The sequence below is a fragment of the Lytechinus variegatus genome, chromosome 16 (assembly GCF_018143015.1).
Source record: "Lytechinus variegatus isolate NC3 chromosome 16, Lvar_3.0, whole genome shotgun sequence".
NCBI classification, from domain to species: domain Eukaryota; kingdom Metazoa; phylum Echinodermata; class Echinoidea; order Temnopleuroida; family Toxopneustidae; genus Lytechinus; species Lytechinus variegatus.
The window spans coordinates 5,345,055-5,369,968 of record NC_054755.1 but is presented as its reverse complement, the minus strand read 5'-3'; the positions used below and the strand labels follow the sequence as shown (position 1 = coordinate 5,369,968).

Below are 24,914 nucleotides of genomic sequence, written 5' to 3'. Positions count from 1 at the left end.
GAGTAATGTGGTTGAAACCAGAGCTGATGGATCCCTGCCTCTTCACAGAGTCAGGTATTGACGACTTTATACGGGCAGAAAAGGATTAAAACTCGGGGATCAGTTGAATTGGTCCCTAAGATTATCCTTGTATGAAAAGAAATAACGGTGCAAGCCTAATAAACACCGCTCTTTTCTTAATTCCCCTTGAAATTGAATTGTGTTCTAAGATTATCCTTTTGGTCCCTAAGATTAATTAGGACCCACTTCAAAGAGGCAGGGTTTTCCTAAGAACAATATGAACTCCAAACCTATTAATATTTAAATTTGTTCCCAAGATTCGGACGAACTTGTCTCAAACTTTGTTAGGTTTATAGAACCCTTGCTTGGTTGCCTTTCCGTATTAAGCATCTATAGGCCTGGATTTGATTGTTTACCTCGTTGGGTTTCATGCGAATGTTGGTATGAAGAGTATCGTATCCATCAACGATCGATATTTTCTGAATGATAGGACAAGAATGGCGAAAAGCAATGGGTGAAGTTATAGAGGGCGGAGGAAAAATAGCAATTCATTCGTCAGTATCGTCATTTGGTTATTTTCTTCATTTTGATAATTCTGTCATTTCCTCATTATTTGTTGTTCTGCCATTTGCCAATCTGTCAATTATTCATTTTCTCGTGCTGCATTTCATCATTCCATCCTCTACTAAAGTACATTATTGGGAAAGGGACATATATGGGACAAGCATCCTTCTCTTCATCATTGCACAATTCGTCATACATGTCATCTTGTCTGTGTTATTTCGAAGCCATCGTTTTATATTTCGTTTCGTCATGCCGATCAGGCTATTGTTCATTTTCTCGTTCTGTCATTCGGTCATTCCGCCATTTCGTCGTTCGAATCGGCGTCAACGGCGTTGTTTCGTTACTAAAACTTCCCATAATAGTTTCATCGAAAATAAAAAAAAACATAAGAAAAAAACTAGATGTTCATAATGTGTATATACAATGATTTTTCATCTTCTACTCACTACTTATAATCATGTTCATATGTGCCAGATGAAACAACTATTAAAATGTTATAATATTGGAAGAAATATTCTCTCACCCCACGATTTAACCAAAACAACTTTGCTGCCTCGTGATGTTCACACCGATTTTTATTTATGGTCATGACACCATTATCTCATATCGTTTCACCATTTTGTCATTTGGACATTTTTATTTTATAGCAATGTCGTCCTTTAACCCCCTCATCATTTTACCTCTTTCACCATTTTCTTCATTTTCACATATCACCAGTCATCATTCGCAAGATCGTGTTTCCTTCCACTCCATCTAGACAAAGTTCAAGAATGAATCGCCACGTATATTTTTGGTCTCTCTATGACAACCAACATAGGTAAAGCACCATGGGGAAAGTTGGCTAAATATAATGAAGAAATTATGAAACACATACAATGCACAAACACCAAGAAACAGAAATCTGGGATAAACTTTGTTTTTTATTACTTTTTATTACACAGAACACAATGGCATTCACAAGTAAAATGGTATTGTAAAGGGGTTCCAGACACGTGTCAGTTAATTTAATGAATATGCATTTCAGAACGGACTCAACATATAGATTCCGTACAAAATCAATCAATGCAATATTTTAGTTATGAATTTCTTCGGTTCCTTCCATCTCATCATCATTATCCTCCTCTTCAGCTTGATATTGGAATAATCCATCGAACTTGGTTCCTTGTCTTGCTATGACTCGTTGTACTGCTTTCCGTACGTTCATGCCACTTTCTACTTTTTCCGAGAGATTAGAAATTATTTCCTGATTTGTGTCGTCTTCTTCGAGGTACAAACTTTGTCGCAAAAAATTAGAATAGCGGTCGAAAAAGATCCGTTTGACGGCCCACAGAACTTTCACATGAGCCTTTTCTTTGGCTTCTTCATCACTCATGCCCTTAGAGATGTATTTGTCGTACTTTTCAATCCTCAATTGCTCGGTAGCTGCCATCGCCTCTGCGTACCATTCTTGATAAGCTAGGTTGTCTGCTGGGTCGTCCATGTCAGGTGTCTCTGAATTAGAAGATTCGTCGTCCTCTGTATCATCATCTCTTTCTGAATGACTCGTTTCTACTCCCTCCTCATCACTATGACTGTCTCCGTTGTTGGAATCTTTATCCTCGTATTCATTTTCAGCATGTTCACAAGCATTGTCCATTTCAGGGTGTGCATTTTGTTGATGCCTTTTCATGTCATATTTACGACTATACGTTCTATGGCATAGTGAACAGCTGTAGCGCTTCGATATATCGAGGTTATTCATCCTGTTGACTTGATGGCTCCTAGCTCGCAAAATGAAAAGAAATGTCTGAATCTGTCCTTTTTGTATTGTTTGCAATTTCGTCTATGATGTCGCATGCAAGTAGGCTACAACATTGCAATACGAAAGTGTATAACGCCGTTGCCGGCGCCGCTACGGGATATTGGTTTACTGAACGCCGCTGGCGCCGAATTGAACGACGAAATGACGAAATGACCGAATTAAGTGATCCTAAGAGTTTTTCAGCTGAAAATTTATACCCTTTTTTCGCGCGTTTTTTTTCTTTATCTGTTTCTGTTTTTTCTTTGTTTATTTGTATAATCTTAAAACACAATTCAAGTTCAAGAGGAATAAAGAAAAGAGCTGTATAACATATTTACTCTTTGAAGTGGCCGGGTCCTAATCGTAGGGACCAAAAGGGTAATCTTAAAACACATTTCCGAATTAAGAAGAGATCGAATGGTATTAATTATTTACTCTTTGAATTGGCCGGGTCCTAATCGTAGGGACCAAAAGGGTAATCTTAAAACACATTTCAGAATTAAGAAGAGATCGAATGGTATTAATTATTTACTCTTTGAAGTGGCCGGGTCCTAATCGTAGGGACCAAAAGGGTAATCTTAAAACACATTTCAAGTTCAAGAGGAATAAAGAAAAGAGCTGTATAACATATTTACTCTTTGAAGTGGGTCCTAATCGTAGGGACCAAAAGGGTAATCTTAAAACACATTTCCGAATTAAGAAGAGATCGAATGGTATTAATTATTTACTCTTTGAAGTGGGTCCTAATCGTAGGGACCAAAAGGGTAATCTTAAAACACAATTCAAGTTCAAGAGGAATAAAGAAAAGAGCTGTATAACATATTTACTCTTTGAAGTGGGTCCTAATCGTAGGGACCAAAAGGGTAATCTTAAAACACATTTCCGAATTAAGAAGAGATCGAATGGTATTAATTATTTACTCTTTGAATTGGCCGGGTCCTAATCGTAGGGACCAAAAGGGTAATCTTAAAACACATTTCAGAATTAAGAAGAGATCGAATGGTATTAATTATTTACTCTTTGAAGTGGCCGGGTCCTAATCGTAGGGACCAAAAGGTAATCTTAAAACACATTTCAGAATTAAGAAGAGATCGAATGGTATTAATTATTTACTCTTTGAAGTGGCCGGGTCCTAATCGTAGGGACCAAAAGGGTAATCTTAAAACACATTTCCGAATTAAGAAGAGATCGAATGGTATTAATTATTTACTCTTTGAAGTGGGTCCTAATCGTAGCGACCAAAAGGGTAATCTTAAAACACAATTCCGAATTAAGAAGAGATCGAATGGTATTAATTATTTACTCTTTGAAGTGGGTCCTAATCGTAGCGACCAAAAGGGTAATCTTAAAACACAATTCAAGTTCAAGGGGATTAAGAAAGAGCGGTGTTTATTAGGCTTATACCGTTATTTCTTTTCATACAAGATTAAAAGGGCTCGGTAATTATACTTACTTATTTACTCTTACATTTTCCTTGTAGGGCGTTGTGTACGTTAGGGCTCTCCGAGCACAAAGCCCTGAATTCGTCTATAGATAAGGTCAACCCTTTTTTGCTGGGAAGTAGTTCTTTGTTTTTCTCGAAATATTCTCTCACATCGACGTATACACGTTTACGGTACATCTTAGCCACGATGTATTTAGGACGACCTCCTTTTACGCTGATTGGACGTTTAAGATATATCTTTGATTCCTCGTCGTCTGCAATGTTTTCTGGTTTGCTAGGCCATCCTGTAGACCCCGCCTCCTCTCTTCCAACTTGGTGATGGTTGGGTACTTTCATCTTTCTACCAGGAAACCACACCCCTTCTTTTCTATTCTCATTTTCACGATCCTGCTGTTGGTTCTGGTATTGCTGCTGCATCTCCATGAAAGGTTGTTCCTCGTCTATAAACAAAGGATTTTCGGAGAATAACTTATCTGATTCCTGTAGTTCTTCTCTTCCTACATCTTCGTGTACTTTCGAACTACCGTAGAAAGACGTGTAATTTCCAGCCATGGTTTCAGCCGTAATTATATTCGTACGCTGTCGTGTATGTTGCTGAATGAATGTATAAAACGATGGTGTTCTCCCCCTCTTTATAAAGACTTTCTTGCATGCTAAATTTACCCTCTTATTGTAATACATTATTTATAGCCCTTCCCGTCCAGGCATGTCTACCCTACCCTTTCGCAATATCGCCCCTCTATGGTGTCATATACCCCTTCCCGGGCGCGCGTTTCCGTTTTACACCCTGGCGAAGGCATTTTCCGGAAAAGTAGCCAAAAAGCGACTAGTGAAGAGTCTACGTCTTCGTTTGTTTACATTATCAGCTGGGCGCGCGATCCAAAGTCCGCACCGAAGTTATCCGCAGAACATACCGTACTTGGAAATGCAACTGAGCTTATACTTTCCAGGTTCAATACGAATGTTGCCTTGATCATTTGCCTTGCCGATGTCTGTCTTTCTCTCTATCTGTCTATATATCTATCTCTCAAATTCTATCTCTATCTATCTATGTAACTGCAGTATCTATCTATCTATCTATCTAATAATCTTCTCTGTCTCTCTCATTCTTTATCTAACATCTATCTATCTCAAATTCTCTATCTCTCTCTATCTATCTATCCATCCATCCGTCTGTCTTTCTCTATTTCTCTCTCTCTACCTACCTATGTAACTACAGTATCTATCTGTTAATTTGTCGCTCTTCTCTCTCATTCTTGATCTATCTGACATCTATCTATCTCTCAAATTCTCTATCTATCTCTCTATCCATCTATCTACCCATCTGTCTGTCTTTCTCTATTTTAACTAGAGTATCTATCTATCTGTTAATTTGTTAATAATCTTCTCTGTCTCTCTCATTCTTTAATTATCTATTTAATATCTCTATCTATCTATCTATATATCCATCTGTCTGTCTTTCTCTTATTCTCTCTATCTATTTATCTATTTTTTAACTTATCTATCAGTTAATTTGTTAATATTCTTTGTCTCTCTCCCTCTTTATCTAACATCTATCTATCTCTCATCTATCTATCTCTATCTATCCATCTGTCTGTCTTTCTCTATTTCTCTCTTTCTCTATTTCTATCTATCTATCCATCTGTCTGTCTATCTTGTATCTATTTATCAGTCTTCTATATCTATCTTTCGGCAGCTATAAGTGTATCAATCCATCAAACTTCAATTTGTCTTTCCATTATAAGTATCTGTTTATTTTGATTTTGTCTGCCATTCTATTCATTTAGTTAATAATTTATTTTTAGAAAAAAAAAAACTATCATAAACAACGCGACTGCAAAAGCATGTTCGGATTTCACTCTTGACTGCCGCTCTCTCTGTACATGAAGTGCCGAGGAACTCTGTGCTCTGATCAGTAACTGTGCAAATTGCATGTGGTGTGGTGGACTCGCCTGTGTCGCACGCTGCATGCAACCAGCGATGTGTGTAGACTCTTCACTAGTCGCTTTTTGGCTACTTTTCCGGAAAATGCCTTCGCCAGGGTGTAAAACGGAAACGCGCTTCCCGTTCAGGCATGTCTACCCTACCCTTTCGCAATATCGCCCCTCTATGCTGTCATAAACATGACGTCACTTCGTGACGTCATCTGCATGACGTCACTTCGTGACGTCAGAGATTGGGGGCGTGGCTTCATGACGTCACTTCGTGACGTCATGCGGGGGGCGTGGCTTCATGACGTCACTTCGTGACGTCATCGTCCATAAATGGACGATGACGTCATGACATCATAGACATCCTTATACTACTGACGTCGAATTCTGAAACCTCGCCCTGAGTTACTTCGAGGCAAGTGTTCAATACAAGAAACTTAGAGTGACAAGTGGAATGCCTCTGGCCGTCTCACCTGCATCACGCGGTTCAATATAGCAGCAGTGCTGACTTTGAATACTACTCTAACTCGCACAAGATGTTCAGTGATACATGGTTACTCTTATGTCCACTTTTTATGAACTAGACCAATAAATTTACAGAGATATGATGGTTGTTCAACAAAAAACCCCAACATGGCCAAAGTTAATTGACCTTACACAGGGGCGGATCCAGCCTTCGCCAATAGGGGGGGCCCGGAATTTTTTTCAGCCATATTTCCCCGATCGGCCGCTCGAATATGATTTTTTTGCCGGGATTTTTTGTTTCTTTGAAGGGGTAGTCCTAATGGTCACTTTTTAGCTTTATTCTTATGAAACATAAATGTATAATTCCATAACCCTTATTTATATAATGCGAGCGCGAAGCGCGAGCTAAATCTTTTGGAAATCTCATGTACTTTTTCCTAAAATTTTGAACATTCTGGGAAATGTTTGTCTTCCTGAAAAAAGAGATGTGTATGCAAGTTAATAATTACTACGAACGTAAAGAGTGAGCAGAAATGAAGTGATGGAAAAGGTACTGTTAAATACTTGCTTGCAATTAGCCATGAAGACGTTACACATTTTTTAAAATCAAATAATGCGAGCGCGAAGCGCGAGCCGAAATTTTTTGACATTTTTTACCTAAGGAATGAAAATTCTTAGCACTTTTTGTTAACAGAATATTTATTATTTATTCATGTTTTATTTAACAAAAAATCGATAAAAACAACAGTGGAGGGTAGTCCGGTTCAGGTAAAAACTGGTTTACAACGGAGCCCTCCACGAATAAAAGAAACATAAACATGATAAGAAAAGCAGAACACATACAAAGTAAATAAATAAATAACAGAAAATGAATAGGTATATAATTAAACATGCAAGCACGAAGCGTGAGCAAAAAATTTCGAGATTTAGACCTACTGAACAAGACACTCTATTCAATTAGTTTTGTAAATCATGAAAAGGATGAGTAAGTGGGGATCTTCCTTACATTAATAATGCGAGCGCAGAGCGTGAGCAGAAAATTTTTGTATACGTTTTGAACTGCTCAAAATTGTACCTGTTATGGACTGCTTGCATTTAGCCATGAAGACGTTACATATTTCAACATTCAAATATTGCGAGCGCGAAGCGCGAGCTGAAAAATTTTGACCTTTTTTTACCTGAATAATGGAAATGCTAAGCACTTTTTGTAATCTTGGAAGGACTCTAAGTATATAAACTAAACTTTATTGATGCGAGCACGAAGCGCGAGCGGAAAAAATCAGGAAAATTCATGTTTTGAATATCATGAAAAGGATAAGTTATTTATCCGCGAGCAGACACTTTTTGATATTGTGATCTGAAACTGGATAATGAATTAAATAGAGAACAATCTGCGTATCTGAATTAACGTGTGCTTTAGATTTCGACCAAGAATTTGGGTATTCTGAGTACCTTTCTTATCATGAAAATCAATAATTAAAAGCGAGCGCAAAGCGCGAGCTAAAACATATGATATTCCGATCTACAAAAGGGTCAATTTAAGCTCTGTATTGCAAACAATTTGTGGGAAAATTGTGAATCGTGATGGATGACAGTTAAAAAAGAGCTGATGTATTTTATTATTATTACTTTGAGTTTTTACATAGGACCGGGGCATTCTATAAGGGCATTATGTCATCATAAGAAAATGATGACTATCTTCCTACTTCTCTTCCTAAGCATGAGAGCGCGAAATCTGTTAATATTATGGCCTGAAAACTGGACATTTAAAGCACTTTTGTAATTATGCATAAAATGCACGATATCTATCAATGCGAGCGGAAATCGCGAGCCGAAAGTTTTGATAAACTGTCATCAAAGTAGTTTGATTTAGAATTAATATTGGGATATACATAACTCACTAATCAAAATGCTAGCGTGCAGCGCTAACTGATACGTTTTGACAATCTGACCTGAATAGGGAACTTTTTGAGAACTTTATGGAATACAGAAAAATAATAGGTACCTGACAAATAAAATTTTGCGAGAGCGCAGCGCAAGCAGAAAATGATAATATTCAGACCATAACACAGACATTTTTACAGAGCACTTTTTTAAAATCAATTTGTAAATCAAACAAAATAATGAAAGTTCAATTTCCCAGCTGAAATATGTTTTGTATGTTGACTTCAAAGATTGATATTTCAAGCTTCATATTGAGCAAGATATGCAAATCCCCTAGAAGACAATAAGAGCGCGAAGCGCGAGCGAAAATTTTATATCCTAACAAATAGATTTTTCAAAAAATTATTTTCAAAGTCTTCCCCTCATGTTATTTTATTCAATCATGTTCCTCCTCTTATGTTTGCCTTTCTTCTTTTCTCCTCTCTTTTCCCTTCCTTTTCTTTTTCCCTTTTTTCATTTTTTTGCTCCGCCAATAGGGGGGGCCCGGGCCCCTCGGGCCCCCCCCTGGATCCGCCTATGTTACATGACCTTTGACCTTGATCATGTGACCTGAAACTCGCACAGGATGTTCAGTGATACTTGATTACTCTTATGTACAAGTTTCATGAATCAGATCCATAAACTTTCAAAGTTATGATGGTAATTCAACAGATACACCCAATTCGGCCAAAGTTCATTGACCTTTGACCTTGGTCATGTGACCTGAAACACGCACAGGATGTTCAGAGATACTTGATTACTCTAATGTCCAAGTTTAATGAACTAGACCAAACTTTCAAAGTTATGATGGTAATTCAACAGATACCCCCGATTCGGCCAAAGTTCATTGACCCTAAATGACCTTTGACCTTAATCATGAGACCTGAAACTTGCACAAAATGTTCAGTGATGCTTGATTACTATTATGTCCAAGTTTCATGAATCAGATCCATAAAATTTCAAAGTTATGATGGGAATTCAACAAATATCCCCAATTCGGCCAAAGTTCATTGACCCTAAATGACCTTTGACCTTGATCATGTGACGTGAAACTCATGCAGGATGTTCAGTGAAACTTGATTAACCTTATGTCCAAGTTTCATGAACTAGGTCCATATATTTTCTAAGTTATGATGACATTTCAAAAACTTAACCTCAGGTTAAGATTTCGATGTTGATCCCTCCAACATGGTCTAAGTTCATTGACCCTAAATGACCTTTGGCCTTGGTCATGTGACATGAAACTCCAATAGGATGTTCAGTAATACTTGATTAACCTTATGGCCAAGTTTTATTAACTAGGTCCATATACTTTCTAAGTTATGACGTCATTTCAAAAACTTAACCTCAGGTTAAGATTTGATGTTGACGCCGCCGCCGCCGTCGGAAAAGCGGCGCCTATAGTCTCACTCTGCTTAGCAGGTGAGACAAAAACTAACGAAACTCACTTATCGATCATTTCTTTGGTTTTATCGTAAGCATGGATGGTCGTCAATCCCATCGCCGTCGAGCCGATATGTGAAAACCATGGTGATCGGCTAACGTTCTCGATTTGCTTCAGACTGTTGACGCCCCTCCGGTAGAAGTTCATGATGAGATAGAAGACAATGAGGATGGGGACGACGGCGGCTAGGAAGTACGGGAAGACCGCGGAGATGGTTAAGAGAGAGGCGGTGATCAACGAGAGGCTCATCAAAGACAATTCGAGGTTGATCGGGAGCAAGACGTCCACTGAAAAAGGAAGAGTGAGAAATGTTATTAAAAAAAAAATCGAGGATACTTAATGTCTACCATCAAAGAATTTAATAATCCACTGGGAAATATCAAAAAAGATTTTATTAAGGGATTCCGTGACAATTGCTCCCGCGACAAATGCTCCGCTCTTAATTCCACACACTAATCGAATGACTAACTTCAACCCTGGATTCAACATTATACCCTACCCGAAACCCTATTGCACCCTAACCATGCATTTTCGATGAAATAAAGCCTGGAGCAATTGTCGCAGGAGCAAAGGTCGTGACACCAGGCCAACTCACACTCATCCATATCCTTCGAGAACCTGTTGAGAATTCTTCCAGTCGGGGTTGTATCGAAGAAACTCATTGGACTTCTCAGCACTTTACTGAAGAGTGTGTTGTGTAATCTGGATGATGCTCGCATCGTTAACTTAAAAAAAAGAAATGATGGGATAACATTTTAAAATAATCTGGATGAAATTTAGTAATAACAGACATAATTTTCTATAATAGATATACAACGCTCTGAGGAAGAAAATTCCCGACGGCGGTGATGTCAATGGGATCAATTTTCCAACATAATTTTTCTTTGCCCGCTGATACCTTCTAGTGCTGTTGTTTGATTATTAATTTCTGTTTGGGACCATAACGAAACGGGACATATATATTTTATTGACATTGTCAACTATTGGAGGAGCGATCTTTGGAAGCCATCAATTAAGCATTTCAATCTTTAGACAGTAAAAATATCTGTGAATGATTTACAAGACAGGGAATATTCTACTTTGTGACCAACTGTTCGATCGAAGGCCTTCAGACATGTTTGTGTTCCTCGAAGAATATGTTGATCAAGACCACGACGAATAAAGTTCTACCATCTGGTATCGAGACTAGCCTACCAACAAATACATCAAACGTCATCCAAAGTGTCACCCTGATTTGTTCAATTATAATGTAAATGTGATTGTTTTTTTTTATATCTTTGGATTTTTTTGTTTACCTTTGAGTAGACAACGCTCTTGAGTAATGCCAAGATCAAGATGACCAACAATGATCCACCATAGATTCCCATGTAGAACCCTAATCTAGGATCATTGACGAGAGTTGGTATAGGATCACCCAGAGTCTCATTGTACTAGGAATAGTAAAAAGAAGGCAAATGGAATGATGATAACATCCATGACATCTTTGTTAAAACACAAGTTTATATGATTCTTGGTTTAATTTTTTTCTCTTTACAACGCTTCTCAAACTACCTCCGGCTCATTTTGCACGAATTACAACTTTCATATTCATTACATGCGGTTTTCATTAACTTTCGTGGGATAGTTCTTTCTAATTCGTGATTCTATAAGTGACAACTTTATATCAAAATGCAAATCATTTCAAACTTGTATTTAGTCCTTTGATTATAAGGAACAACATTAATTGTAATTTCTATTATTATTTTTTTTACATTGAATTTTGTCTATTCTGTCATTCATCTTTGCAGAACAAGACACGGAAAGAAAAACATAACCGAAAATAGGATCCATTTGAAGGACATGAACTAATAACGAGACTCACTGGTCTGTTCAAACTGGTTTCAATCCAATAACTAAGCCACCATGTGTTCGCCGTCAACAGACCAATCACAAAGAAATATGATACGACGATCACGATAGCATTAAAATATCCACCCATCGCTTTAATATATCCGTGATATGATTTCCAGCTCAGCTTAGCATCGCCAGTCTCCTCTGCCTTGGTCAGCTGTCCAACTGTAAGGAAACAAAAGTAAGCACGGTGTTTATGGAGAAATAAGTGAGGGGAGTGTACGAAATTCTTCATGGCACTAGCTTACGCCTTTTGTCAAGACATCAATCTAGAAATTCGGGGACTGTGAATCTTTTGCCGGATCTTTTGGATGGTGGCATGAGGGAGTTTTCGCTCTACGGAAGATTCAAGAGCACAGTCAATCTATTGACAATGCCCGTCATAAGACAAAGAACAGCTGGGCGGTCTTTTTCGAAAATTTGTGAACCGGAACAGCCGTTTCGTCCTAAGTTTCGAAGCTGACGAAAACTTGCAAATAATTATGTGGTTTGTCCAGGATCAAAAACAAAACTGCTGTGTTCCGACTGACTTCTTGCTTGTTCTCTGTGGTGAAGGGCATTTAGCATTATATCAAAAAGGATAATAGGAAAAACTTATTTCGCTATTTGATTTTCGTTTCTATGACACGAGACATTTTTATACCTGGATTAAACTTTAATTGAAAATATCGAAATCACAATGTAGACAACTAGTTAAAATGTGTTTCATAATGATGATATCAAAATAGATCAGAGACAATAATTACTGTAAAATAAAAGTGTTTCATCATAAAAATATCGAATTCATATCAGAGACAGTCATAATATTGTAGGTAAGATTAAAGCGAGACGATGTATATACCTTCTTCGATTGAATTCATACTCTCACCCTCCACCTCGCTAGTCACGCTTCGACTGATTGATTTATGACGACTGATCTGTCTGCAAAATTCAAAGACAAAAATGATGTCTATAAAATTGGCAATTTATGCATTCTCTCTACTTGAAGCTCTCCCCCCCCCACCAGGCCCTCATGATGATGATGGTGATGATGATGATGCACAGCATTTGTATACCGCCATTGGCGGCGGAAGCCAAAAATTTTAGGAGGGGACAACCAAAAAAATTTTGACAAGCAAAAAAAAAAAAAAAAAAGGTTTTCAACCCAAACAATTTTAGGGGGGACGTAGGAAAATAAATTGACAAGCAAAAAAAAAAAAAAAAAAAAAAAAGGTCATCAACAACAAATTTAGGGGGGGGCCGTCCCCCCCTCCTCAAACTTAGGGGGGGACACGTCCCCCCTGTCCCCCCCGCTTCCGATGATGATGCACCGCCTATGTATACCGCCATATATCTGTCAAAGACATTCAAAGGCGCGTTGGGAGAGCCAGCCAATCTGGGTCGCGTAGAAGGGCGCGCCAACAGAACTGTGACCCGCAGGTCTCTCCTCTCTCATCCCAAGATCCAGGAGGGAGAGGAATGGGCGAGGTGTTACTATACACGAGATGATGCGATGACGTGATAAAGTCCGTTACTGAGTGAGGAAATATCTCTCCTGGGGCCCGTTGCAGAAAGAATTGCGTTTAAACGCAAGCCAAAAAATAAATCGCAAGTCCCAAATGCGCGCTGATGATTGGTTGAAAATAAAGTTGCGCAAGATTTTTAGAGTTGCGATTGATTGCAACTCTTTCTGCAACGGGCCCCTGCTCTACCGGAGACAGTGGAACCAGGATGGGGGACTGAACCCCCCTCCCCCCTTCACCCCCAAACGCCGTTTTCAATAAAAAAAACTTAAATATTACCAGCGTCTGATCGTGCATGATTGTCTATATCCAACCACTGTCAAAAACGTTTATACTTCTGTCTAGGACGTCCTTACCGTTTAAGTCTTGGTGACATCGGTTCCTCAGGCTTCGGTGGCTCTTCTTCCTGTGGTTTGGTGTAATGCGCTGTGATGAGCCGAGCGTACTCACCACCCTCATCCATCAGCGTACGATGTGTTCCCTTCTCAGCTAGTCTCCCTTCTATCAGGACCGAGATCGTGTCACAGTCCTGAAGAAACTGCAGTGGTAAATAGGAGAAGACAAGAGTACTGACTTTTGGATCGGCCTTTGCCTCTGTTTCCCCATCCTCGATAGACAAGAGGTGACCACTTTGACAGGTTTCGGTTTTGCTCTTGCCTATTAGTTTAGGAATAAAACTGCTTTTATTAAATAATACTACGTAAAAAGTCAAATATTGCGTTTAGATGATGAGATATGAGGATGAGGATCAAAAGCTTATTGGCCAATAGGGCAATTAAATCGATCCAAGGGGCCGTTTCATTAAGCTGTTCGTAAGTTAAGAGCGACTTTAAGAACGACTGGTGAACCTTTCTTATGCGCTAAACCATCGCCAATGAATATACCGTTTACCACAAGAAAGGATCACCAGTTGTTCTTAAAGTCGCTCTTATTTTACGAACAGCTTTATGAAACACCACCCAGGAGCTTTACACACGGCATCGATGTGACGTTTACCTGTAACTGATGCGTCACAAAGAGGACAGTCTTATCCTTTAGGGCGCCCTTGATGCAGCGGTTGAAGATCTGTTCTCCGACGTGGGCGTCGACCGCGCTCAACGGATCGTCCAGGAGATATACATCGTGATCAGCGTACACGGCTCTGGCTAAGCTGATCCTTTGCTTCTGACCACCACTAAGGTTGACCCCCCTCTCGCCGATCTGAGGAAGTCAAGAAATATAGCAGTTGCTCTTAATGATATTTGGCAAAACCGACTCCCGACCAACCAAATATGTTAACCCGTAGACTACGGGAATTCTGTCATTCCCATAAACTTTGTACAGGCATCATCTGGTTTCAGTTGGCAACGGATTAAGTTCTTTCATTGACACACCATGGTGGAATTTTAGATTCGGGTTCTTTGGTGTACCGTAGCATGATCACTTCGATGAAGACTGACACAATCATTACATGCATTTTGAATGAACATCGCATTTGGTGGCTTAACAGTTAAAAGTGGCGAACAGTCACATCCAAAGTTGCATGCGTATGCATTTATAAATGTATGTTTAGTTCATATAGACATGTAGGTAGTTTATCGGCGGCAAGATTGTATAATTTGCAGACGATGGGAGGCCACATTGAAATACTTTCAACCATTGTTTAAAAAGTGGCGAATATCCATTAGGATTATTTTGAGTAAGTATATAAAACTAGCAAAAAAAAGCCATGATAAAAAATCTCACATTATCCTTTTTAGCAACATAATTCGCCAATTAGATCATCTACTAATCAATCAATGTATCGAATAATAATTGCATCACGTTCAACGTACAAATCCTGATAGATAAAGTAATCCCTGTAACAGTCATTAAAGCGAGCGTCAAGAGAAAATGAAAAAAAATCTATAGTGAATACCTCTGTCTGATCGCCATCCATGAGTATCTCCATATCCGTTTTGAGACTGCACGCGGTCAACACCGCGTCGTACCGCTTCGCATCCATTTTCTTACCGAAGAGGATATTGTCTTGTACCGTTGCATTGAAAATCCACGCCTCTTGGGCGACGTACGCGAATCGACCTTTGACCTTGCAACTTCCGCTGATCTTCTCCATTTCACCCAAGATGGCGGAGATGAGAGATGATTTACCGCTTCCGACCAGACCGCATACACCATTCAAAGTCCCCTGTACGAGTAAAAAGATTTGGTAACTTACGTATTCTATCTATACCATACATACATGTACATATCCACCTGCGTCTAAAACATATGAATTACTCGTCATTTCTTTTGTTGAAACTGTTCCATCCACAAATAATGCGAGATGATATGATAATGAGATGATAATGATATGAGATGAAAATAAAACTAACGACGTTACAAGCTTCTATTCCACTCTTGTTACTTCAAGAGCACTCGTAATGGACCTCTATACGAAGAGAAAACATGACTATTCATATTTCTTTGTGTTACTTTTTCATTTTCAAATTATTCAGTTCTTTGCTTTTATTTTCACAGGGAAAATAGCACGAATAATTCCTCACCTTCTTGAGTTTGAAGTCGAGATCAAAAAGAGCTGGTGTGATTTTGGCTGACTTAAAGCTCGATACGCCATTTTCCGAAGTCAGGTGGCCATTCGATGAATTAGAATGATCTGATTTTATACCTTTATCTGGATTTTGGAAAGAAAGAGAGAAGGGAAGGTGATTTTCGATATTTTTTTACCATCACCACTACTATCATCACTAATACTTGCATCATCATGATTATCAGGAATAGCATAATAATTACCAAAACTTGTATGCTGCATGGGATGGAGCCATGAACGATCGAACGCGATTGCTTTGTGCTGAATCAGTCTGTACTATATCGTCATCATCATCATCACCACCATCATCATGCACCATCATCATCATTATCATCATCATCATTACCACCACCACACCACACCACCACCACCACCACAGCTTCATTATATTCATCATCATCATCATCATTATCGTCACCACTCGTAACCACCACCGCCTAAAATGATTGTTCTGAGGAATTACACACCTTGGTTTTTACCATTTTCTACTCTCTTCTCCGATTCGTCTTTCCCATCTTTATTGTTGCGTCCCTTTCTTGGTCCCCTCTCCATCTCTTCTGAATTCTCAGTTTTGATAGCATCCCAGCCGAACGAACCACCTTTTATCTCCACCATGTTGTCACTGTCATCTTCTAGCACCTCGTTCGGCCTCATCCTTTCCAGAATCATGATTTCCTGTTAGTGACGATAATTTTCCTTGAATGGACTTATCAATTTATATCAGGATCAGATCTCTAAACAAGTCCCATCATTAGCATACATGTAAGTATATGTTATCAATGTTATTATCGTGATGAAATTGATAATGATGATGACGATGATAGCGACGATGGTGATGGCGTTTAGGATGATGGTGGCAACAATACTGATGATAACGATGGTAATGATAACAGTGGGGGTGATTATGACAACGAATGATTATGACGATTATGTTCAATAATATTTTTTTGATTATCATTGTCATTATTATCATCATCATTCATGTTATTACTTTCCCTTTTACTTTATTGTTTTTTTGCATGTATTGAATTGCTCTTGATGTAGAGTAATATGTTAAACTGCAGGGCGCCTTTGGAAAGCAGTTTTGCATAACTGAACAGGCCTACCCTGCAGTACAAAATAAAGAATACAAATAAATAGATAAAATAGATTATTATATCACCATCTCTATTGCAATTTCCCCTATACACTTATATATATTTTCTTCGTCGTCGTCTTCTTTATCGCAATTCCTTTTAATATTTTTTTTTTACATCACTTTGGTTGTAAAGTATTTGCACAAATTATATTTCAATCAAGCATGGCAAAATGGAATAGGCTCAGACCACTTCCTCGGTATCTACACATGGACTATGTAGAACATTATGTAGGTTCAAAGTAAAACGGAAAAAAATAATCGATTCACCCCCCCCCCCCCCAAAAAATAGGAAAAAGTGTTATTACTTGATATGATTTCATTTGTCATTTTGAACAACATAAAACACAAGAATATTTATCTGTTGTGGTACTTTGGGGTGGGCTGTCTGGTCATGGAACCTCTTTAACCCCCGCCCTTTTTTTACCTTTAGACGATGCAGGGCTACGTTAGATTCGGCTAACATCCTTACAGCAAATGGCGTTGGTCCCAGAACGACTCTCATCACATTCAACAGAGATATCAGCGTGAAAGCCTGTGCAGAGGGAAAAATACTAGCCGTGGTGAGTTACTTTCAGATATACATTTTATAGCAATGTGAGATCTCCTTGATAATAGTACGTTGGGTAGATAATATGGCATTAAAAATATTTTTTGGTAAAAAACTTTTATTTTAGATTAGATAACTATTATAGTAATAAACTAGTGCAGATTGGTGGTTTTTGTATAATACTAATAACAGAAATGATAGTATAGTAGTAGTAGTTGCAGCAGCAGCAGCAGCAGTAGTTGCGGCAGTAGTTGTAGTAGTAGTAAAATATATTTATGATAAATAATGATCATGATTAGGATTATAAAATTATTCGTAATAATAACAACATCAATAATAATATTGATAATAATTATCATAACGATAATAATAATAATAACAACATTAACAACAATAATAATAAGAAGAAGAAGATTAAAGTAAAGAATAATTATGAAACGGTGATAACAATACTACTACAACTTATGTTAATATTTATGATAATAATGCTGATGATAATTATAAAACTATTGAATGATGAATGAAAATATTTAAAACATAAAATGACAATGACGATTTAAAATATCACACTATATCATCAGATTATTGCTTTCAGCAGTTACCAATAAAGCACTCGCCTTCGACTCGTATATAGGCCTATTTAATATTAACGACACTATAAAGGAAAGCCACAATATTACATGTACGTATTTATGATTTCAATCAACTAAATTAAATTCTTATTCGTATTTAGTCATGGGATGTAATTTTCATTGTAATACTCTGACTTCTTTATTCCCAATTTCGCTGAGAGAGAGAGAGAGAGTAGAATAAATTTGCTCAGTCATCGTGTCATTTTGAACTTCGTTCCGGCCATAGACAAACATGGCGGCAGTATTTGTCGAACATTGTTCTTTGCCAGCATTTTCACAATTTTCATTCACTATACGTGTGGTTTCGATATATGGGTATTACTAATCACCATGTCACCTATACAATTATACAAGTCTGTCCTCTGTTGCATAAAAGTTATTATGGTGACTTTGTCATCCACTGGTAACTTCAAGGGAATACTAGATTTTAATTGGCTGATAAGGTATAAAGGTATACACATGGTGATGTGTATCTACCAGAAGAGTGCTTATAGTTTTTAAACTGAGGAAAAATATTGACTATCACCATGACAAAAGCGTTATCCATACACCCCTCGAATTTAGTACTTTTCGCGTCCCCAAAACATTAAATTTAACTAATAATCGCTTTGACTTTGTTTTTAAAATATTAAACTTAAGGATCAAAACAGCCCGTCCCTTGGGCAAATAACGAAAATCTGAGCAACGCATCGAGGATCACATATTCTGTCAAAAATATCACACGATTTCTTCCTGTTTACAACTGTTTTCATTCGTGTTATTTTTCCCGTTGTTCGTTTTGCCTCTTTATTTTGCAATATTCTGACCTCTTCTGTAGTTCTGTTTTATTTTTGGTTTCACTTTCTACGCATAACACGCTATACATTTCACCTTAAATTCATTCTTTTGCTATGTCTTTTTTTCAAATATCTTTTTGCGCTTGCAAATATATATATGTTATTTCATATATGTAATAATTGTATCATCACCTATGCATCACATCATCTATTTTTACGCTCTTATATTGTTGTCCTCTTAAAATTGTATGCCTGAACCAGAATTTTATGTTATTATGACAGTTTATAATCATTACAAATTCATTTTTGTACATTCATATTATTATTTATTATTCCTTGCTCCTTGTGAAAACCTTTTTCAATAACGTGATAGCAGCCTAATTCATTCAATTCATTCATTTTATAAAATATCTAGTGTACTTTCTTGCCAAATATTTGATTTTATGATCTTTTCTTATAACAACATAATTTTATACCATGTCACTTTTGTTATTCTGTTTGATTTACCGTATATGTTATGCTTCTTTCATATGTGTTTACTTTTTACTTTGTATTGTATATGGACCCCATGGAAGAACAGTATAGTCATGTCGACTAAACTGAAAATGGGATATCCATCCGTTTGGCACTTTTTTTGTTTTTTTATACGGAAAATAAATACTATACTATATCTAATTGATACACCTCTGTAAAACATACACAGTACAGAGCTGCCACACTCCCGGTAAACTTGCAAAGTGATTGAAAATTGTAAATAAATGAACCTATATGTATATGTCTTTGAAATAGACAAAACAAAAACTAAAACCATATACCAAATCAAGGCCATATCGCTCCAGTTAGGGCTATTCCATATGATGATCAATTTTATTTGTTCGCCCGACCTCCATTTTTCTCAAGTCTTACTTCACTTCATTAAACTGACCAGGTCATGTTCTCAGAGCATTACAGACTGTCAAAAGAACATGAAATCAAAGACAGAAAATTTCATGAAGATCCCACACCAGGCCTGGGGTCGGACGTACATATTTTATGGAATTGACATTTAGTAAACCAAACTGCACTGAAGGCCAACCTTTCATCCCAATCGTGGGTGGTCAATAGAAAACAAAAATCATGAGAGAATTACCGAATTCCAATATTTACTCAGTAGAGCACACGAACAGCAGAGCAAATATGTCGTCATGAACATCATATTCAGAGAAAATATTCTATTGATTGTTTAAATATTTTTTACCTCAAAAGGATCTGACCTCAGATACTCCTCATGTGAAAGCGGGGATCTAAAATACAGGTGGGGCCACTTGAAATTCCAACAAAGCGATTTAGTTGTTAAGCGCTTCGGCTATGTTTCATGCTAAACATCTTAAAAGATTCACTGTTGGTTTAAACGAAATGAACCTGCTAGTAACTTTTTTTTCACTTTTGGGGGCCCATTGGGAGTTTAGCTGATGTGATATCCCCATTTTACTAAAATTGCATAGATAGAATTATAATAATCCAATCCCCACCCCCTCTCTGACACACACATTCTCTCTTTTTCTCTTTTACTCCATTTCAGCACACAATGCGTCGATACCACTGACGCAGTCTAGGGTCAAAGTTTCTTGTGACCCTTGATACATGGCTTAAATGGTTACTGTCTAAGCAAAAGTAGGCCTACTTTTCTAAATAAATATGTTGAAATTCGTTGAATAAAAACAAATATATTTCGACAGTATAGCTATTGATGCAAGGAAAAAAAACAGGTTTACCTCCGTTGCTGTCATGGAGTTTCCTAAGGATATATGGATAATGATAGAGATGACAGCGGCGAGGCTCGGCACGACGGGAATAATGGAGAGACTAAAACTCTGAAGGACACCTGCTCTTTCCAAGAACGCTCTCTCCTTGGCACGAATAGCTGAAAACAGAAATTATATGTGTGTTATCTCTGAAGCTATCTTCAAGACATTTATGCAATATAAAGTTTTCGCACTGCAACGCAGAATGATCTAAAGAAACTAGAAAATGTATTGTCGAAAAGTGACAATGAGCAACCAAGAAGTCTATTTCGACAATTGGTGTATCAAAACGGCAGTTTCGTCAAGGAAAAACGGTATATTTGCAATTTTTCGTCAGCGCCGAAACTTACGACGGAACTGCTGCTCCGGTTTACCACCAAATTTTCGACAAAGACCTCTCAGCTGTTCATTGTGATATGACTGGCATTTTTAATAGATTTACCGTGTTCTGGAATCTTGTCTGCGCCTTGGTGCGAAAACTCCTTAATTACATGCATGGAGAAGACCCTTGATTTACATACTCATGCATGGGGGTAGTACTGTCAAAAAGAGCTACAACTTGTTGGTAACTTTGTTCGTATGGCAGTTACCATGGTAACAGGGCCCATTCTCATTAGCCATTTACAATCAAGGCTTTCATAATTGTTACTTGTTATTGAATTGATTATTTTGTATGATCAGTCATACAAAAAGAATGTGTCTCGTAATCCCATTACGTACTCGCAAAGTGGGACTGGATTTAGTAGAGCCCTAATCAAAAGTTTAACAAACAATAAGTCCGCATTTGATTTCAGTCTATGAAGATCACAATTATTTAAACTGATCGGAGATTATCCTTTACCTTGTATTGCCTTGCCGAAAGGCGATTCCCAAGCGTACATCTTGATGAGCTTGATATAGGTCAAGATTTCATTCATTTTTTGAACCCGAAGATCAACAAACTTGATGCATTTCATTCGAATCTTAGATATGATTCGACCAATGCCAGTCTGGATGGGGAGAGAGATGAAGAAAGAGAGAGCGAGGAAGAGAGATACGGAATATATTTGTTAACGTGGATAATTAAATAAGAGTAGTAAGCAGAAATATAAGTGAGAAAACAAAATAACTTCTTCCGAACAAGACTAATAAACCACTGATGGGGTAGACAAACAACAAAACATTCAGGTCGTCTGAAATACTTGTACGTTACACGGAGGAAATAGTTGGAGTTCTTTGGAATTATATGAAATTTGTTTTCCTAAACACAGAAAGAAATAAAAATTCGATTTGTAAGGACAAACTTTAAAACTAATATGTGACAGTTGTAATTTGTGATACGTTTACATAATTTAATTGTGACGCTTTATATATCACTAAATTGAGACATATTAAACATTAAAGACATATTAAAGTATCACCAATCAAAAGGACAGATCATAAAACAGCATCATTTGTATCAACCATACAAATCATCCCCTCCCTACAACAACAAAATGAGAATTGGCGACGTCACTTACCGTCAACGGCAAGAAGAATAAATATGTAATAATGGTACCGATGAGGGCGCCATAACCGATGATGATCTGGACAGCGATAAGGGCTGCGACGAGCATGACAAGTGACGAGATGATATAGTTACCCACCAGACATACGTCGTAGAGACGTTGACTGTCGTTGGCGCATATGTTCACGATCTGTGTTGAAGATCAGAGGTCCCGTTGCATAAAAAGTACTATTAATACTAACTCTGCCATTCAACGGTAACTTCCAAGGAATTCTTGATTCTGATTGGCTGTTGAGCCTAGTAACCATGGTAGTTAACATTGAATGGCACAGTTACCATGATGGTAACTTATTTGCAACAGGGTCCAGAAAGTCGCAGTGATGACGATTAAAGGGAAAGGAAGAAGTTTAAAGTGTATATGTTTTTTGTTTTTTTTAGGAAAGTGATTCATTTCACTTTTTGGTCCCTGCTACATCTATCTCTTCATCCCATTTCTCTTTTACTCACCCATTCATCCGTTTAAAAAGACAGATATTTCTATGATTTCTGTGTGCCTGATTAAAAGATGATCAAGTTGTTTTGAAGTTGTTTCACGTTCTTTTTCACATGCCGATATAACGGGTTGGACCTCTTGCGGGGTTTATTTCCCTTTTGACCACTGCCTTCCAAAGTTTCTTGGCATTAATCATTACCAGGAATATGGAGCAAATTATATCTCCGTTTGGCAACAGAGGTGTACCTCAAATCCCACTTCAGGAGGCAAGATATTTTCAAACTATAAAGAAAGAGTAAAAAGTTACAAATCGTTTACACACGATCTTTCCCGTCATTAATTCAGATTCAGATCAATGAGAATAGATTAAACAAATTCTGTGTAAATTTCTTGGAGTACCGTCGGCTCACCTCTCCAACGCTATGATCCTTCAAACTCCTCAAATTGGCCAACCTCCGGAAAGCAATCGTTAGGACTCCGCTGCGAAGACGGGTCGCTGTGCGACAGCTGAACGACCAGAAGAAGACATCGCTCATGATTCGAATGATGTTGAGAGCGAACACAGAGATGACGAGGACAATGCCGTACCATAATCGGTCGTCATTCATGTCTTCAACGTATTCGAGCAGCAGCTGGACGAACACTGCCTATAAACGAACCAATGAAGATGAATAGTGCGGTTGCTGATTGAATTCTTATTATTACCACCATCGTCATCATCATCATCATCATCATCATCGTCGTCGTCATCATCATCATCATCATCGTCATCATCATCATCATCGTCATCATCATCATCATCATCATCGTCATCATCATCATCATCGTCATCATCATCATCATCATCATCATCATCTTCATCATCACCATTATCCCCATCTTCATCATCACCATTATCATCATCTTTACAATAAATATTAGCATTCTCATCATCACCATCGCTACAATGTATCTGCCTAAAAACATCCTGGGGAACCGACGTTAAGGAAAACCGCGGAAGAACAATATGCATCAACATTAGCACAGGTTACGTTTAGGAGAATCTACGTTAGGGGAATTTGAAAATGTTAGAGGGCAAAAGAATTCTCCCTTACATTTGCTGTAAACTTTTTGTTGGCGGTGTCACTGCTGCTGTTACTACTTCGCCTGAAACAACTAGTACAACAAAATTACGACGGATCTTTGTTTTTTTTTCTAATAGATGAATGGGCACATACCGAGGTTACAAATGACGCTAAGGTTGATATGACGAGTAGAAGGATAGAGATGAATTGCCTTGTCGCGACGAAGCTAAGAGCTACTCGACCGAGCGATACATCTTTTTCTCCTTTCTTGGCGACTTCTCGCTGCCAGTACTTCTCTAATCTATAAACAAAGCCAAAATATAGTAATAAAGTAACTGCCAAAATCCTTAGGAGCAGAGGGTAATCATGCCGTGAGAGTTATCACTGAAACGATTTTAAGAAGGTAAATGTTTAGAAATAATAAGCTGAAAATCGAGTAATGCTAAAAAAAACAAATTTACATAGTGAATGAATCTAAAAACACACATTCACTTGTAATATAATATCTTGTGAAATAAAATTGATCTATTGACAGATTTAAAGTGTCTTGTTGATTGCTGAACTATATTGGCCAGGTTTTTTTTTCAGAAATCAATCGTCCGAAATAACTGGTATTCTGTAAGGAAAAGGGATGAGTGGGTAGGCCAATGTTTTTGGCGTTTGTTCTACATAAATATTCCGCGTTTATATAGCGCTCAATACATTGGGACGACGTCTCTATGCGCTTTACATAATATAATTATTATTACCACGGTCATCTGATCCTGGCATGCCCGCATACAGTGCATGCACATTTTCCACTCCCTGGGGAGCATTCCAACAAGAGTTCCAAGACTCAATTGCAAGGCATACTACATAGGCTTTCGCATCCTGCCGGGTACCCATTTAACACCTGGGTAGAGAGTGGCAAATTGTGGATTGACGCCATGCCAAACTACGCTAGGTCGTGGTGGGATTCGAACACACGACCCTCTGATTACAAGGCGAGAGTCAGAACCGCTACACCACGACGCTTCCAAATTGTATGGATCCGTGTGCTGTGAACATGGTGAGAGGGGCTTTGACAGATTATCTATGGGGCGATTATTTTCCAAACGACGATAATAAGAATAGGTAACTAAAGGTTTGGTGTTTTTATCATTGAATACCAGTTGGGCACGTGGCTGTGTTATGGAATAGCTCCACAAATTGTGATATTTACAAATGTCTTAACGTTTGCTATTTTACATCCAATATTGATGACAGGGTTGTGATTGTTTGGTTCTACACTGTAAAAACACCAGTGTTAATTTAACACCAGCCTGGTATCTACAGGTATATATATATATTGGTCTATACACCGGCATGACCAGAGAGGTGTTGAAACAACACCAGTTAAGAATCAAACCGACATTGGTTTAACACCAATTGGTGTTGCTTAAACACCAAGTTGGTGCTAGCCTAACACCAAAACCAGTGTTGTTTTAACACCTCTCTGGTGTG

General features: G+C 37.9%; 1 protein-coding gene across 2 annotated transcripts in view; it reads right to left on the bottom strand.

Moving 5' to 3' along the window:
- LOC121429715 (multidrug resistance-associated protein 5-like) overlaps positions 1 to 24,914 on the bottom strand; it is a 47,064-nt gene that overhangs the window by 9,093 nt on the left and 13,057 nt on the right. Inside the window, exons 6-21 of one of the 2 annotated variants that reach the window (XM_041626904.1) lie at positions 23,586 to 23,733; positions 22,779 to 23,015; positions 21,889 to 22,065; positions 21,231 to 21,378; positions 20,360 to 20,508; positions 17,075 to 17,182; positions 15,980 to 16,187; positions 15,469 to 15,596; positions 14,841 to 15,110; positions 13,940 to 14,143; positions 13,300 to 13,481; positions 12,283 to 12,362; positions 11,413 to 11,606; positions 10,847 to 10,981; positions 10,147 to 10,276; positions 9,556 to 9,838 (exon numbers count right to left, since the gene is read on the bottom strand). In XM_041626904.1, coding sequence (XP_041482838.1) covers positions 9,556 to 9,838; positions 10,147 to 10,276; positions 10,847 to 10,981; positions 11,413 to 11,606; positions 12,283 to 12,362; positions 13,300 to 13,481; positions 13,940 to 14,143; positions 14,841 to 15,110; positions 15,469 to 15,596; positions 15,980 to 16,187; positions 17,075 to 17,182; positions 20,360 to 20,508; positions 21,231 to 21,378; positions 21,889 to 22,065; positions 22,779 to 23,015; positions 23,586 to 23,733 — 2,781 coding nt within the window. The remainder of the gene's footprint in view (positions 1 to 9,555; positions 9,839 to 10,146; positions 10,277 to 10,846; positions 10,982 to 11,412; positions 11,607 to 12,282; positions 12,363 to 13,299; positions 13,482 to 13,939; positions 14,144 to 14,840; positions 15,111 to 15,468; positions 15,597 to 15,979; positions 16,188 to 17,074; positions 17,183 to 20,359; positions 20,509 to 21,230; positions 21,379 to 21,888; positions 22,066 to 22,778; positions 23,016 to 23,585; positions 23,734 to 24,914) is intronic. The other variant, XM_041626905.1, reaches the window with a different exon arrangement.